A 17,884-nucleotide genomic window follows, 5' to 3' on the forward strand; every position below is an offset into this window, starting at 1 on the left:
AGTGATGTGTTAGCTTGTGTCAATTTTACAGCAATGTGAATATTTTGTGACCTAATATTCTTCAATGCTTCTTGGGCACGGTGTGACTGAAATTAAATAGTCCTGTTGCAATATGCGTATAATACTGTGATAGGGTTTCTGCAAGATCTTTATTTAGGAGCAACACACATGGATATTTTGTTACTGTTTTTTTTTTTTTTTTTTTTTTTCTTAAATAGACCTTCAAATCAAAAATTACAACAGCGTGCAGTCAGCTTGGTTCCTTTTATCTATCCAGATTAATTTGCACCTTTCTAAGAGAATAAAAATAATATGTAACAAATGGAAAGCACAGGAAATATACTTGAGCCTATTTGGTGTTTTACAAGCCTTCACAAATCAGTAAAATATTGAGTTTTAAAGGGGATTGTCAAAATACAGTAGATGAACATGATTATTATTTTTTGTAAAAAAAAAAGTGCTTACTAGCAGTGTTAGGGTACATTTTAGTAATTCACCAGTACTTTGTCCTATATTTCTTAACAAAAAATATTTTGGAGCATTTTATGGCAGTTTAGGGCTCATTTCACCCTTTCTTTATCAAGTTTAAAATATGAAAATACAACATATAAAATAAGTTATGTCTTAAGTAGCAAATGAATAATTGGACAGAAACACATGGTCTCCAAAGTATTCCTTAATTTTACTAGCATTAAGTAACTTGTGCTCTTACAAAAGCAAATTGAACCATTGAAAATGACTGAACTAAGTTTTCATCAATTCCCATTTTTACTCCAATTTGTAGAAAGTTTGTTTTATACTGCATGAGTGTTTTTAACTTAAGGAAAGAATGAAATGCATTTGGCATATACTTTCCCCAAGTGTATTGTAGTATTTCAATCAAACCAGCCAAAATTAGTATTTACCATCTCATGCTGCATCACTGAACCACAGCTAAACATTTGCAAATTTCATGCAGCAGTTCTGAAGGATCATTAGTCATCTTCGTTTCAGAAGAAAAAGAAACACAAGTTTCTAAACTTCCTTATTAATCGACTCTTGTTCTAAGCAGGGTTGACAAGATAATGCCATCAAAAGACACAACAATGTTGTCACACCACAGTGATATGGGCCTGTTCTTGATATTGCGTCCATAGCTTTCCTGCTAGTAGTTTCAATCCTAATCCCCCCCTTTTTTTTGGAGCAAGACCTTTCCATGTCAGTGCAGCATAGGGGGAGTTTATTGATGGTATACAAGTGCCTAATCTGTACATTTTTTTTCAAGCCAAAACCCATTTATGCTGATTTGTGGAAAACACATCTTGTAAGGTGTTAGGTCTACATCTGATATTAGGGAAGGCTTTTTGCTATCTGACTAAATGAAACAAAATTGTAGATGAAGATCAGGCTTGTAAATTCAGTGTTTTGTGTGTGCAAACAGTTAGGATTTTTTTTTTTTTCTTTAATTTTCTAGTATTGTCACATTTATTTCAGGAACCTGAGCAACAATAGAATTGCTACTTTGGAAGCTGGGTCCTTGGACAACTTATCTGGATCATTGATAGTTTTGAAACTGAACAGGAATAAGATTAGTGTGATTCAACCAAAAAGTTTAAAACTCCCTCATTTGCAGTATCTGTGAGTATTTTTCCTTACACTATTTTTTGTATGCATCATTGAATGCCAGTGTTGACTGTTAATGCTTCATGTCCAACCGGCTGGAGGCGTTATAGGTGGAAATGTGAGCTGGATGTTTCTGCTTAATCTAATTACAAGTCAGTCCTCACATTTACTCTGGGTTCTACTTATAAATAATGTATTTGTAAATAAAATGTATTCTGTATATTTTTCTTTCTTCTAGTGAGTTGAGACGTAATCGAATCCAAATTGTGGAAAGCTTGACTTTCCAAGGGTTGGACTCGTTAAAATCTTTAAAAATGCAGCGGAATGGAATAGGCAAACTAATGGATGGGGCATTCTTTGGACTGGACAATATGGAACAGCTGTGAGTAATATGTTTACAAAACTTTAAAAAGCAAAGTTTACTATCTAAAGCTTACATTTAGAAAAAAAAAAACAAAAACATAGTGCATCCTATATGCAGATATAATTTGTTACTTTCATATGTCAGTATGCTGAACCATGTTTTTACTGACATTTAGACAATGGATTAATGACAATGATGCATTTCATAATGGGTCCTACTGTTTGCCCCGCATTGTGAACACAGAAAATATAAGGTGTAATAACTGATGGCAGTTTACACTATTTAACAATCAGTTTAATTGTTCACTAAGTTAACTATCCAACACATTTAATTAAGGGAAGTTTATAGGGGCATATTCAATTCTCGGCGGAAACTCTGAAAATCTAATAACGGTAATCGTGCACGGAAAAACCGTTAATACGGTAATTTACTTGCTGGATTTCAGCTCACAGCTCCCTGAGCCGCGGGCTGAAATCCAGCTAACGATTACCATATTAACGGTAATAGTTTTTCCGCGGCGCGGAAAAAAAAGAATTGAATATGCCCCATAGGATGGTAATGGCTGGATCTTAAATGGATTACAAAGTGAATTACTTCCACCACACCTTGCTACAAATGTCTTGAAGAGATCCTTATGCTGAGTCACTTTCCTCCAGTGGCTAAAGGTGTTTACAAGTGCTGCTGAAACTGTATTGATTGTGGTGTAGCTTGACACTTACTGTGAAACCTGTGCATGGGTTGTTTGGACTTCCAGGTTATCACATCATATATTACAAAAGGGATGGAAAGTAACAAAAAATATGTCCATTTTGTTAACATGACTTAGACTGATAGGAGAGGAGCCTGCAGTTTTATGCTTGCTTCACATAATTACTGTATTTTTTTTTTTTTTAAGTCTTCATGGCTCAACACCTTTTAGGTGTAAGCAATTATATGTTGTATTTCTATTTCAGCAATTTGATTCGATCCCAATAAATGTTGGATTTACTGAACAGTAAGATGCTATTGGTGTGTGTCTTTACTTCTCTAGTTTTCAAATAATTCAGGAGGTAGCCATTGTCAATTTAATAATCCCCTCTCCATCTTTCATATGAAATTTTGCATTGAACATTGACCCTATTTACTATGATCCCTGTACTTTACATTGACCTACACAAGTAAAGAATTTGCTCGTTTTTATTCTTCTAGCTTTTGTTTAATTACTCCTACATAATGTTCTGTTATTGTCTCCTACAGTGAGTTAGAATATAATAATGTCACAGACATTAACAAAGGCTGGCTGTATGGGTTGCGATCTCTACAACAACTTTACATGAACCAAAATGCAGTGCAAAGGATCAGTCCAGATGCTTGGGAGTTTTGCCAGAATCTCTTGGATCTGTAAGTGTTCAAGTGCATTCCACTTTGTATGTGTATTTGTCGGACATTGTGCAAGACTCTAGCTCTGGATCTTTCATTTTTGCATCTGGGTGTCATCCCATCATTAACTGTGATAAACAGCATACATTTAGTAGCTCCACTGGGTAATCATTGAAAATAGGCCTCCCAGATTCTTTCACATTACTGACCAATTCACATTTTAGACGTTTACTTTCAAGACCACCATGTTTGTTTCTTTTGGATTTTTTTTAATGCTCAAGAACCCTTGAATTTTACTCTCTTCTTTATTTGAAGTGTGATTGATAGAAAATGAGAACTACACAAAACTTGACTGTAACGCAACCAATTGTGTTAAAAAGTAGCAATTGTCATTACAGTAAGGCGATGTATAGTTGTTAGGCTTTTGTTTACATTCCAGGCATTATAAGCATTTTCCTTTCTTGTAGCCTAAATTAACTGTTAAGCTTTTTCTGCAGGGGATTTTTTTATTTAGAGGAAAATGTATTTCTGCTCATCTATGTGATGTTCAATTTTTATAGGCTTTATTATTTTGAAACTACCATTATGCAGTTTTGGTTATTGCATCTGTTTGATTTTATAGCATGTTATGTTTTATACAGGTAGATTGCTGCTAGATTAGATTTTTATTATTTTCTTAATGTTACTGACATGTCAGTGAGGTTAGGAGTGGATTAGTGTTATGTTTTACACTGGTTCATTTAGTTTTTAAATGGATTATAGTTTAATTTTTGTTTATTAAAAAAAAATATAGAAAATAATCAGCCAGTCACTTGGTGACTGTCACTGTATTCTCCCGACTGGTATGGCGCTGCCTCAGGTATAGAGCGCGGGGACTTCGTCTGAGGAGCGGCCATTTTCAGGGAAATGCCAAGTCCCTGCTGAGACGGAGGGGAGACTTGAATTTCATTTGGCCGCAATCTGAGCACAGATTAAAAAGCTGTAACGCAAAAGAAACAAATGAGAGGTACAATAAGCAAAAGCCTCCAGTGAACAGAGAGGATAATCCTCACCAAAGCAAAAGCCTCCAGTGTGGGAGTTTAACGGAGAACCCCCCCCCCCCACCCCATCCCACTGAGTGGTCTTCAGGGTCTTTGGACAGACAGGGAGGTGCTTCGGCCCATAGATGTTCTTGAGCCATTCTGTTAGCCCTCCAGGGAGCTCAGTTTCTCCAAGGAAAACCAGTCCACCTCCAATTCGTCCATGCCACTGCAGTGGCATATGTAAATTGCCAAGGAGGAACAAGAAGTGCAGGAGCTATGCAGGTAGCGGAACAGGTCTTCTTGTGGGTGGAGAAATTCGTTCCACCGATTTCAGCAGGGTTTATTCTTGGAGTGAACAACTGGAAGCAGATTATGGCAGGCATGCAATTCTTCCGGGAGAATGGAAAGAAACTGCATCCTCAGGTGTTTCAGGAGTTAGTCTCGAAATAGGGCCTGCCAGATCTGGATCTGATGAATCCTAGTGATTGTGTCTGGATGGCAAGATTCTGTGCAAGAACCAAAGTTTCGCTGTGGCTGTGGATGTAATGTCCATGAGGTGGGACTCCTGTTTAAGGTTAAGGTCTCTGCACTTTCTATGCTTTTTCAGCGCTGGTTGGCTTTCCTCCCTGACGTTTCTACTTTCCTTCAGAGGGTGATTCATGTTCTGCCACCCAATGCTCCTTTGTTGGCCCCGTGGGATTTGAACCTGGTTATTGAGGTTCTTCAGCGTCCTCCATTGGAACCCCTGGTGTCAGCTGATATGTGTTTCTTGACGTTGAAGCTGGTATATTTGCTGGCCCTTGCATCTACTCAACGGGTGTCTGAGCTTTGAGCCTTGTCCTGTAGGGTTCCTTATCTGTTGTTCCAAGAGGATAGGGTGGTTCATAGGACCAAACCTACTTTCTTGCCTAGAATGGTTCCGGCCTTAAGAAAAGGGATTGAGCCTTCTGGACCTTCTTCCTCTGTTAGTCTGGACGTGGTCCGGGTTTTACAGGTTTAAGTGGACAGGACTTCTGCTGGTTGCAGGTCTTTCTTTTATTTTTGTTCTTTACGATTCTCATAGGAGAGGTTGGCCGGCCGCCGAGCAGAACATTGCTCGTCAGATAGGTCTATGATTAAGCTTGCTTATGTGTGTAGAAATCGGCCTGTGCCTCAGGTTCTCACGGCGCACTCTCCCGTGCAGTGGGGGCTTCCTGGGCTGAATGCCATGACAGCCCAGAGCAGCTGTGTAGGGCGGCGACCGGTTCCTCAGTTCACAAGATTTTGCCGGTTAAACATTTTTGTGTCTGCGGACTCCAGTTTCGGACGCAGTGTTTTGCGGGCTGGTAGACAAAAGCATTTACTCCTTTAGGGGCTACTTTAGGAGGTCCCCATGGTAGCCGTGTCCCCCAGAGTATATGAAAGAGAAAAGAAGAATTTTGTACTTGCGTTAAATCTTTCTCCGATTCCATCTGGGGGACACTGCGTCCCTCCCTTTTGCTGTTCTACGGTTAGTTGTGGTGTTGAGCCCTTTTCTTAGGATTTGAGTATTACTGAGATCTGTGGGATTGCAGAGGGGAGTTAAATGTACTTGGTTGCAGCCTAGATATAGTTAAAACAGTTTATTTTATGAACATGGGCCATAATACACAGGTTTTTATGAAAGAAATCCTTTGGAGATCAGCCATCTTATTAGCCTTTCTGTAAACTGTGGAGGTTTCTCTAGGCTGGTCAATAGTAGTTTAAGAGAATAGAACAGTAATCATTTCCTCTAACAGTTTTGGGTGTTGTGATTTGATATGGTGTGAAATGTTAAACATCTATTTATAACAACGCACAAATTTTTCTAATTTGATGCATGTACATTAAAGGTCATGTTAAGCTAAAATTCTTCTATCCAGGAAAGAGAAACTTCCTTCAAAAGTAGTCCAAAACGTAAGAGCCAGAAATTTAGGAATGGAATATTAAGAGGTGTTGTGCTATAGTGGCATGGCATACTTGAGGAGCTGGAGCACATAATGGAGTAGATACATATAATAATGTTTTTGTTACATACTTCTCAAAGTGTGGCTTTCTTGTGTGTCCTTGCTGACCACCGTTTGTGCTTCTGTTCTCCTCATTCTGAACTTCTTCATCTAACTTATCTTCTGTCTCTGCTACACTTGTGACTTTATATTGCTATTCCAGGTTTATTATATTGTCTGCCCTTTTTTTCTGCATACAGTGCTTCTTCACCACAGGCACCAATTCCTATCAACATTTTTTTTACCCACTCTTGTGTCTTACTGCCCAATTTGTTGTAGTTTAAAATCTAACACCACTTTGCCTCTTGTATTAAGCAATTCTAAGTTCCTATTTGGATAAGCATACTAAAAATCATGTTACCTGTTTGCTGTAGTTATAGGTTGTGATCTATGGCTTGCATATTTTTTCCTGGGGCAGCTATAAGCAGGGATCAGGACAGTTTGAATTGTGCTTGAGCACTCTACATACATGATTGAGTTCTGGGACTGTCCATCAGCCTACCGTGTTGCATAGAGGGGCCAAACATAAATCAAACTATCCTGTTCCCTATCTGTAGTTGTTCCTAAACCAACTTAAAGAGGAGAGTAGCTGTTTCTGCATGGATTTGTCAGCTTTAATTGGGCCCATCTCTCATTAACTTCTTAACATAAGGTGAAGTGGAGATTCCCATTTATATGGGTTTAAAAATAAATGTGCATTATAATTGTATACATCATTTTATGCTCTGCAGCAAAAATTATATTTTTTCTATTATTAATCGGTGGAAGGCAATTCAGAAATTGTACCACTGTTTCAGTTTGTTCTGCCTGGTTGTTATATTTTACTTCTACCTTCCCACAGAGACTTGTCAGACAACCAACTGAACCGTTTGGACGATTTTACATTTGTTGGACTGACCTCGCTTGAAAAACTGAACCTAGGGGATAACCGGATAAATCATGTGGCTGAAGGTGTTTTCAAGGGACTCACAAATCTTGTGACATTGTAAGTGGTTTAAATATTTTTTATTATTTGGTCTGTTGTCTGAGCTAAAGTTTCCACATCAATATGCTTCAGATTTTCTATTTCTGAGGATTGCAGTCTTTTTTTTTTTTCCTAATGTATTTCTAAATCCAAGCAAGGATTTACGGTTATATTTTCAAATCCTGCAAGGGCGGATTGCACAGTGTCTTAAACACTCTTGAAATAACCATGGTAATTAAAAAATAAATAAATACTAGTTTAAGTATAGTCAGCGGTACTATTTGCTTCTGTTTTGAGAGCACAGTGAAGGTTTGGAGCTTATCAAATTTGAACTATATTGAAGTATCTCCCTCGCAGCTGTATGCATATTTTGAGATGCAAGTCTACACAGTATTCAGAAATAAACATTTTAAATAGTATTCTCTTTCCATTAAAGTTTAATTAAATATGTAATCTGCCCTCCATTCAAAATATTGATTTTAGTAATCCTGAGAAGCCTGCTGCAACATTCACATACATGTTCATGTTGGTTACAGCCTCCACTATCCGCAGGCGCCGCCTTATTCCTCACCCCTGGCACTCCAAACTCACCCGCTTCCTCCAAAGGTGCTCTCGTACCGCTGAACGCCTCTGGAGGAAATCTCGTTCCCTGGCTGACTTCCTTCACTTTAAATTCATTCTCTCCTCTTTCTGCTCCGCCCTCTCCCTTGCTAAACAATCCTTCTTTAAGTCCCTCATTACTTCTCAATCCTCCAACCCCCGCCGCCTCTTTGCCACCTTCAACTTCCTCCTTTCTCCCCCTCTCCCTCCTGTCCTGCCCTCCCTCTCCGCCACTGACTTTGCCACCTTTTTCTCATCCAAAATTGATGCCATCAGACTGAACACCTCCTCCCCTTCTCCCGCCACCCTCATCGCCTCGCCTCCCTCCAGCAACCAACTCTGGTGCTCCTGCTGCCCCACAACAGGGGAAGAAGTTCGCTCCCTTATTCTCTCCTCTCCTCCCTCCACCTGCCTGCTCCATCCCATCCCCATCCCACCTCCTTCGCTCTCTTTCTCCCACCGTCTGCTCTTACCTCGCACACCTCTTCAACTTATCACTCTCCTCTGGTGTAGTCCCCTCCTCCTTTAAACACGCTCTTATCTCTCCTATCCTTAAATAACCCAATCTTGACCCCACCTCTCTCGCTAATTATCACCCTATCTCACTGCTCCCCTATGCCTCCAAATTACTGGAGCGGAGTGTCTGCTGCCGCCTCGCCAGACACCTCTCGGACTTTTCTCTCCCCGACCCCCTCCAATCTGGCTACTGTCCTCTTCGCTCCACCGAAACTGCCCTGGCCAAGGTTACTAACGACCTCCTATCGGCCAAATCCAAGGGTCACTTCTCCCTACTAATCCTTGACCTCTCCGCAGCCTTTGACACCGTGGACCACCCCCTCCTGCTGCAAACTCTTCTCTCCTTCGGCCTCTCTGGATCTGTCCACGCCTGGTTCACCTCATACCTCGCTAACCGCTCCTTCTCTATCCACGTCCGGCTCCTCTTCCTCCCCCTACCCTCTTCCTGTAGGAGTCCCGCAGGGCTCTGTTCTCGGCCCTCTACTTTTTTCGCTCTATACTTCCTCCCTTTATGCTCTCATCTCCTCCTTCGGTCTTCAGTATCACCTTTATGCTGACGACATTCAACTCTACATCTCCTCCCCTGATCTTTCTTCCACCCTCCTCTCTCGTGTATCTGACTGCCTCTCCGCCATCTCCTCCTGGATGTATGCGCGTTTTCTCAAAATCGATATCTCTAAAACGGCACTCATTGTCTTTCCTCCATCCAGACTCCCATGCCACCATAACCTCTCTTGTCGTCAACAACACCACCATCTCCTCTGTCACCCAACTCCGCTGTCTGGGTGTCGCCCTCGACTCCTCTCTCTTTTGCCCCCATATTCACTCCCTTGCCCAAGCCTGTCGCTTCCAACTTCGCAACATCGCCCGCATCCGTCCCTTTCTCTCTTAGGATGCTGCCAAGACTATCATTAATGCACTGATCATCCCCCGCCTGGATTACTGCAACCTCCTTCTCACTGGCCTCCCTCACTCACATCTCTCCCCCCTCCGCTCTGTACTCAATGCGGCCGCAAGACTCCTCTTCCTCTCACACCGCTCCTCCTCTGCCTCCCCTCTCTGCCTCGCCTTACACTGGCTTCCCTTCCCCTACAGAATCCTTTTCAAACTCCTCACCACTTACAAGGCTCTCTCCCACTCTACAGCCCCCTATATCTCTAACCTCCTCTCCATTCACACTCCTGCCCGCTCCCTGCGCTCAGTCAATGATCGACACCTCTCCTCCACTCTTATCACCTCTTCCCACTCCAGAATCCAAGATTTTTCCCGTGCTGCCCCCCTTCACTTCAATGACCTCCCTCGTTCCATCCGCCTCTCTCCTACTCTGTGCTCCTTCAAACGTGCACTGAAAACCCACCTCTTCCTTAAAGCCTACCAACCATCCGCATAACCCCTTCATCTCCTCCACTCGCTCTCTCCCTTGCCTCATCTGGTTCCCTTTGTGCCTGTTCTGTTTTCCCTCTTTTAGGATGTAAGCTCACTTGAGCAGGGCCCTCTTCCCTCCTGTCTCCTCACCTGTTCTTCTGCTCCGTGTTTATTGCTTTAACCTGCCTGGAGTTCCTGAAGTACTGGTATTTCTGTTTATTGTTTTGTACTGTTTCACCCTGTATAGTGTACTGTTTGTATGGTGTACGGCGCTGCGGAAATCTTGTGGCACCTAACAAATAAAGGATGATAATAATAATAATAATTACAGTCATGAGTATAATTCTGTTCTCCGCAATGTCCCGCAGAGTTGCCCTTGTAACTGTTGGGAGGACACAACTTGGCAATGTGACATCACAGATGTTTCTTTGCACCCCATAGAAAATCAGTTGTGTTTGAGTACTTTTGTACCTGGCAATGAGTGCAGCCAGATGTCTCCGTGATATCCTGCGACTCAACATGGGGATAATTGAACTCGCCGGAATGTGTTGATAATGGCTCAAAAGACTGTCACCTGAAGCTAGTTTTTGGCACATTATATTGGAATGTTACATATCTCTAAAATCATGTATGTTCTGTAGACTTCATTCATGCAAAAGTAAACAATGTATCTTACAAACTCAACGATAAGTTGTAGACCTAAGTGGCGGAATCTCTGTTTTGCTCTTTAGAAGTGATCTTCGCTTTATGGAAGCTTACATATTAATATATCCAACTACATAGATGAATACTGTTCACATATTGTGCATATCTGTTCTACTGAATACCTTTTTTTATAATAGAGAATAAAATCTTGTTCTATTTTCCCTTTAAGACCACTGTAAGCCAACAATGCTTCAGGGCTAAAGCACGTGCCATGCATAATTCAAGGAATTTGGGCAAGATTACTGCAGAGCTAAAAAATTTTATGTTGTGACTTTATGAAGGTTGTGCAGGAATGTGCCGTGAGTCACCATACACTCACCACATTTAAGAAGACGTTATAAAAGCTTAAACATATATGTATGTGTTAATTACCCATACAAATTGTCAACTATTAATATTTAATAGAACCTAAGGTTTCCTCCTGCATTTTGTAAAATGTGTATTGTATAAGCAAGAGGATGGGAAGGGATGATAAGGAGTACAAAATGTTGTCACAGCCTGGGGCTTATTACTATAGGTTTAGAAAGATATGTAAGCTGTCAAAAAGTTTCTGTTCAGTATATAACTGTTTTCCTTGTGAATGATGTGTGACCTGTAGTGATCCTTCATTGCCATCTTGACTACTCATTTTCTATTCTCTCTGAGCTGCTTTTTCTGCCTGTGTGCAGCAGTTGTGTTTTGCACTTGTAAATGTGTGCATCAGTATTATGTGGGATAACTTTCCCTGCACTGTCTATATTATCAGGATAGTAGAAGTTGTCCCAAGCAAGCTCTCTGACCTCTATAACATGGTCTGACTGCATTGTGCAGTTAAATGGTCATGGAAGCCCTTGATTACTTCAAATATAATTTATTATCTTACAGGATATTTATTTTCTAATGGTCATTTATGAACCACAAAAATGCAGTAATGAAGTGCAAATGTTTTACTGTGATGCAACTGACCTGATTTGCTAAGTTGCAGCCAGTTTTATGAGAATTTGTGTGGAGTTGCAGGCTAAGGCGGTGGCGCCTTTTTTTTTCTCTCTCTCTTTTCCAGTGTGTAGCAACCTGTTCACTGATTACTCCCCCCCCCCCCCCTTTCAATTTTTCTATATTCTTCTCCATACACTTTTGATAGGACAGTGGGACTAAAGTAGTATATCAGTCTAGAGGTTAAGAACACCTATGCAAGTTTGCACATAGCGCCACAATCTAACTTGTCCCTTTTGTCCCTGTATTTACTATGTTATTTTCTGTAGGTCTTTTCATCCCAACCACTTCTGAACCATACCAGTGTGTTAATTGTCATCAGTCTTCGTGTGTTTTAAAGTTTTTACCACACGTTGATACCCAGCCTCTCTATTCCCTAATTCCTAAAAAAAATGGAGTGCAGTTAGACCAGGTTATCAGTTGGAGATAACTGACAAAAATATTGTAATTACGATAGTGTAGCAACATTGCGTTGATATGCTATAATAGAATTCACAAATCATAAGTATGGTAGTACCTAACAATATATAGGTACATTCAAGAATATATACCATGGATACAAAATACAGCACACATTTTATTTTAAGTAATAGGCAATTTACAGTTTACACCTTTTTAGATGTCGTTATTTGCTTAGTTTATGCGAATATGCAATAAGTATATGTCCATTAGATAGAGAATAACATAAGAAAAATATCTATTGAATACCTTGTCCCACTAATGTTGTTAATATAGCTTAATACAGTAAGTGTAACAATACCTCTATATAGATGTCCTCTATATAATGTTAACTAGGTCAGTTGAGCCATACTCTTAAACCCTTCACAGTCAAATTTTGTATAAGTTCTTTAGGCTATCAATTGTGTTGGGCTGTGATATTTAGCATTATTTGTTCAAACTCTGTTTCCACACTGTGATGAGCGTGTGGAAATTTAACGGCTTGTTCCCAATTATTCATCCAAGGTTTTTTGGGTTTTCTTTTTGTTCTTTTTTCTGTTTCCACTCTAGCCGAGAAAAATGTCTGAATGCATTCATATTCTGTTAACCTTTTTGCAACCTTTCTAATGCAATAATTAAAACCAATCTGAGAGAGTTAGAGCCGCATGAAAGGGAACAAGAATACATTAATTAGGACTTTCTTGTGGCTTTGGAAGGGCGTAAGAACAGATGACAGGCAGACTATGCAGTTCAGGGTCATCAGATGTTCACAAGCAGGAGAGCAGCACTGATTAACAGGGCTCCAATCACTGATGCTTAACGAAGCATGTGAGCAGGGAACTCATTCAGACAAGGAAGTTGGTTTGTGTCTCCTCTGCAACTATTTTTTTGTGCATTAACCATACTGATACCAGAGACCTGAAATGAATACATTTAATAGACTAATATGAATGAACTATGTCCCTTGTTACAATATACCATGTACTGATAACAATTTGAACATTCCTTTTTAATCTAAAGACATTTATAACTTTTGAATGTCTCATCTCCCAAGAACATAAATAGCCTTGATTTGTGTGTGGAAAGGTTGTAAATTCATTTTTCTTTTGCAGGACTCGTACACAAGACTTTCTTAATCATTGTAACATTATTATTACCAAAAAATAACACAGTTGATCTATTTTTGTTTTATATATTCATTGCTATTGAATGCTATTGACTAAAACGATTGCTTAATACAGAGACCTTCGAAACAATGAAATCTCTTGGGCCATTGAAGATTCCAATGAAGCATTTGCCGGGCTCTTCAAGCTACAAAACCTGTAAGTATCAAGAGACAGATTTCTGAATGTATGACATTGGGAACATGGATCACTAGCACCAAATAGCTTGGCATGTCTAAAGTGTGAATGTTCCCAAATGAACATATTTTCATTCCAATTGATTCCTCAGTTAAGTATCCTTGATTTTATTTAAATGATCATCTTCATTTCTTTTGGCTGCTACACTGTTGCATTCGTCAGCTTTGTCGATGTCCAAGGCCTAGACAGCTTCTTTTGTCTGACACTTGATTGCCAGAGTGATAATGCTACTATATACCCTTGCACACTCTTCAGGATTGGTCTCTAAGCACTGTAATGTGTTTACGTCTGATCTTAAATTTATGTATTAAAGCTAGGCTGGTATCTTGTTTGGAATCTCCCAAAGTTTCTCTACTCTACTTCATGAAGGCAGATGAATTGGAATATTAAATAAGGGGCTTAATTAATTGGGTTTAAAATATTGTAGCTTCCTTTGGTCTATGCATGATAGAGCAGTACATCCTCATTTAGATGGAGACCTTTTGCTGATTTGTTAACCCTTTTGTTTCAGCATTTTGCAAGGGAACAAGATTAAATCAATCACAAAGAAAGCTTTCACTGGCCTAGATTCACTGCAGCATCTGTAAGTATTTGCATGTTAGGTGAATATAAATAATGAGACACATTGCTAAAGTCAGATACAAAATGCGTAGCAATGCTCTGTCAGTCCTTGTGACTAGATTGATATTGGCTTTGGAATATGGGAAATTTCAGTTTTGTGATTGTAAATGAAATGCAGTTTGTAATGTTTTGGGCAAATAAAAATATAGCTTATTATACAGCTATATAGCAGCTGTCAGATCTTAGTCAACCAATGATATGATGCCTACTGTAGCAGTGAACACCTCTTTCAAATGCTTCCCTGTGAGCTATTTGCATTAAGCAGGTTGTGGCAATTAAGATGCTGATAAACTAAATTTCCCAACATGCTCAACAATGATTTAAGTCAGTGATTTGTTTTAGCTCAAGCAGGACTGTTTGACTATATGCTGACTTAACATTGTTTGGGGAAGAATTGTAGGTGACTATTGCATTTGGCAAAACACCACAGAAATGTTATACTTTGACATTTCCAAATGGAGATACATTTTTTTCCAAATTTCTCATAATGGAAAACAGATGTAGATTCTGAAAACTTTTCCTTTTTTCTTGGAGAGCAACGAAATGCACCAATGCTGTTATTATACTAGGTTCTTATAGCGACAGCATATTACACCGCTCTGCACAATCACAATGTTTATTCATCAATATCAAACCCTGCCCCAACACCACCACCACACACTTTTTTTTAGTCAGAAGCTAATTAACCTACCAGTATGTGTTTTTGGAACATAGGAGGTTATTTGAAGCATTGGAAAGAAGAAAAACCACAATGGGAACATCCAAGCGTCGCACAGATAACCCACAGGTCTAATCTAACCCAGGGTCCCAGTGCTGCGAGCAGCATATTGCTAACCACTATGCAAATATTAGTGACTTTATTTAGCATGTTATCTCATTACTAATTAGTATGCTAATGTACCCTATAATAGAAAACTAAGAGGTCATTTTCCTGAAATTAGATTGTATCAGACACCAATACTCTGGCTTCTATAATGTTTAATTTATGGAGCTGCTTCACTTAATTAATACAGTATATGGATATTTCATATCTGATACTGTACTGTTTGAAAGTAATTTTTTTATTTGACATTTGTTAATTTCTCTTCACAGCGACTTGAGCAATAATGGGATTATGTCTGTGCAAGAAAACGCCTTTGCTCATATTAAGCTCAAAGAGTTGTAAGTACTTATATAAAGTAAACGAACATATGCACATCAAGCAATATAATTGAATACATTGCATCATTCCTATCTACACCCTGTATTGACTTTAGAATTACACAGATCAGTTACAGTTAAGTTAAGGATTTAATTTGATAGGCTTTGCATAAAAATAATTGGACTGAATGGTGAAGCTTCATTATAAATTCTCTTTTATTATGCTCATTCAAAAGATGAACTTAGTATTTTGGAGACCCTTGTATTTTTGTCCTGCCATTTTTACAGGACATTCTGTCTCAATTCCAAGTGTTACAGCCTTGGGTACATATTAAGGTTTGCTCTAAATGTCATGTTAATGCTGTAGATACTTGCCATCTTTACTTACTGTGTGAATCTTCTGCAGACTCCTAAACACAAGCAATTTGCTTTGTGACTGTCAGCTAAAGTGGTTTCCCCAGTGGCTAATTGACAGTGGTTTGCAGTATTCTGTTAATGTGAGCTGCGCTCACCCTGATTGGCTGTCTGGACGTTCTCTGCTCAGCGTGGATTCTGAAGATTTTATCTGTGGTTAGTAATTTTATTTACTTTGTACCAGCTCACAACATGGCAACAATTAGATTTTTTTTTTAGTTATATATAGACAAACATATTTGCTAGTTGTGATTTTCAGATTATAGAGTAAAGGCTTAACTTGAAAAGTTGTGATCAGAATTATGAATTTGGTCATGAGACGTGGGGCAGGAACCCCCCCAGCTGTCATGGAAGAGTGGAAACATATTGTCGCAGTATGTTTGTTTTCTTTCCTGGTGACTCTGTTGCCTTTTGAATGGTGGACTGCATGCCATCATTCCTGTGAGACTTTATATACACTAATGCATGATGCCATTTTATGTGATCAGGAACTGTTATGATTATTAACATCCTTACAGTAGCGGATAGCAATAATTCCTATGGTATTTAAAGATGTTTTGCTTTTTAAACGTGCTCTGGTTGTAAATACAATAGTTAAATTTGCCATTTTGTCTCAACACAATTTTGTTAGTAGTCTTAAAGGAGTTGATATGAAAAATGAAAGCATGCTTAGCTCATAAGTGCCAATCACCTGAGGTTTCAATGGCTGTAAAGGTACCATGTCCTCATTCCTCTCTACATTACACATACAATTGTGAAGATTTCAAGCAAGGGACATTGATATCCTCTGCCTGTAGAAAAGAATGTGGCCTATGGCACCGACACTTAAGTATGATTTAACTTTCATTTTATCATCTTCAATTCCAAGTTAAACCTAATTGTTTACTTTTGGGTAGAATAATCATTAATCATTTTTCAGAGAGCTGCATAAATGTTACATTACAGTTAAAAAGCAAACCAAGTAATAGTTGCTCACTAATTTCTTTTGTAGCAGTTTCTGTGTGAGGGCTTTAAGGGGCATATTCAATTGGGTTTCTCGGCCCGTGGTAACACACCCGAACTGGCCGCAAAGGCAATCCACGGTACTACAGTAACGCGGATTTTCGTACGCACCCCATAGGGTTGCAAAGGAAAATCTGCGTTATTGCGGTACCGTATTACCATCAATACTCTGCACTTTTCACAGTAACGTGTGTTATCGCGGACCGGAAACCTAATTGAATATGCCCCTAAGAACTCAGACCAGAATCTTTCCAAACTGAAATGCTGAGACTGCAGCTGACAGAGTAGTTTAGCTTAGAAAAATATTAAATGAGATGTTCCTCCACATATTTCTATATATTAGTATAAGCAAACACATAACTACTAACTAACATTCAAACAAATTCCTCCAGATCCCTGCAATTCTGATTGACAGAAAGGGACTTATTAATGCTGTTTTTTTTTCTTGCAAATGGCTTTAATATGTGAGGGATATGAGATAAATTAAAGTTTTCTATTTATATACATTTAAGACCTCCTTATTCCTATTTTTGTTTTCCCACCACAGATAATTTCCCCAAACCACAAATCAAAGTTCATCCAGAAACTACTGTGGCATTGAGAGGAATGAACGTGACACTTGTTTGCGCTGCAGGGAGCAGCAGTGACACGCCCATGTCTACCGCGTGGCGGAAAGACGGTGAAGTCCTGTATGATGCCAAAGTGGAAACCTTCGCTAGATATCAGAAACATGGGGCTGAGCTTTTAGAGTACACCACTTTTTTGCATCTTTTCAATGTCAACTTTACAGATGAAGGGAAATACCAATGTGTCATCACCAACCACTTTGGCTCCAATTATTCCAGCAAAGCTAAACTCACTGTTAATGGTAAGCTTTCTCCCTGAGTTTAATGTCTCTTAAAATGTTGTTCATGATATAATTCAATGTGTAAATACATTAACACTTTTAAACTGTTGTCAGTCATCTACCCTTTTATTATTACAATTAAAACTACTAATCTATATTTGTATTCCTGATTTGTTGAGAAAGACCTCCTGCTGTGTCCTGCATTAGTTGTTTTTGTTAAAACCTCATACCCATTGGCAATTTTTTTTTTTTTTATTTTACTTTTCAAAACATGTTAACATTTTGTATATGTAATAGCTGTATAGAATCATATGTTAAAGCCTACTTGTAATGCACAACTGTACATAAGGCAGAGATCATTTTTTTTATTTATATGGCACCACAGATTACATAGTGCTTGATATACAGTTATGACCTATATTAAACCGTAAACATAATGATAATATGTACATGGGTACAGAGCTGAATAATAAATACATGATTGTAATTAATAGAACACACAGCATACAGAAACAATTCCGCAAAAGACCCGATGGGGACAAACAAGGCCCATAGAGAGTGGGCAAACATAAGATACAGTAGAGGACCC

General features: G+C 39.1%; 1 protein-coding gene across 1 annotated transcript in view; it reads left to right on the forward strand.

Annotated features, from left to right (window-relative positions):
* The window catches only part of LRIG2 (leucine rich repeats and immunoglobulin like domains 2), a 57,912-nt gene that overhangs the window by 23,209 nt on the left and 16,819 nt on the right, over positions 1 to 17,884 (forward strand). Inside the window, exons 5-13 of the mRNA XM_075196266.1 lie at positions 1,474 to 1,617; positions 1,841 to 1,984; positions 3,203 to 3,346; positions 7,192 to 7,335; positions 13,152 to 13,232; positions 13,783 to 13,854; positions 14,985 to 15,053; positions 15,439 to 15,602; positions 16,996 to 17,316. Coding sequence (XP_075052367.1) covers positions 1,474 to 1,617; positions 1,841 to 1,984; positions 3,203 to 3,346; positions 7,192 to 7,335; positions 13,152 to 13,232; positions 13,783 to 13,854; positions 14,985 to 15,053; positions 15,439 to 15,602; positions 16,996 to 17,316 — 1,283 coding nt within the window. The remainder of the gene's footprint in view (positions 1 to 1,473; positions 1,618 to 1,840; positions 1,985 to 3,202; positions 3,347 to 7,191; positions 7,336 to 13,151; positions 13,233 to 13,782; positions 13,855 to 14,984; positions 15,054 to 15,438; positions 15,603 to 16,995; positions 17,317 to 17,884) is intronic.

This window comes from Mixophyes fleayi, chromosome 2 (genome assembly GCF_038048845.1).
Source record: "Mixophyes fleayi isolate aMixFle1 chromosome 2, aMixFle1.hap1, whole genome shotgun sequence".
NCBI classification, from domain to species: domain Eukaryota; kingdom Metazoa; phylum Chordata; class Amphibia; order Anura; family Limnodynastidae; genus Mixophyes; species Mixophyes fleayi.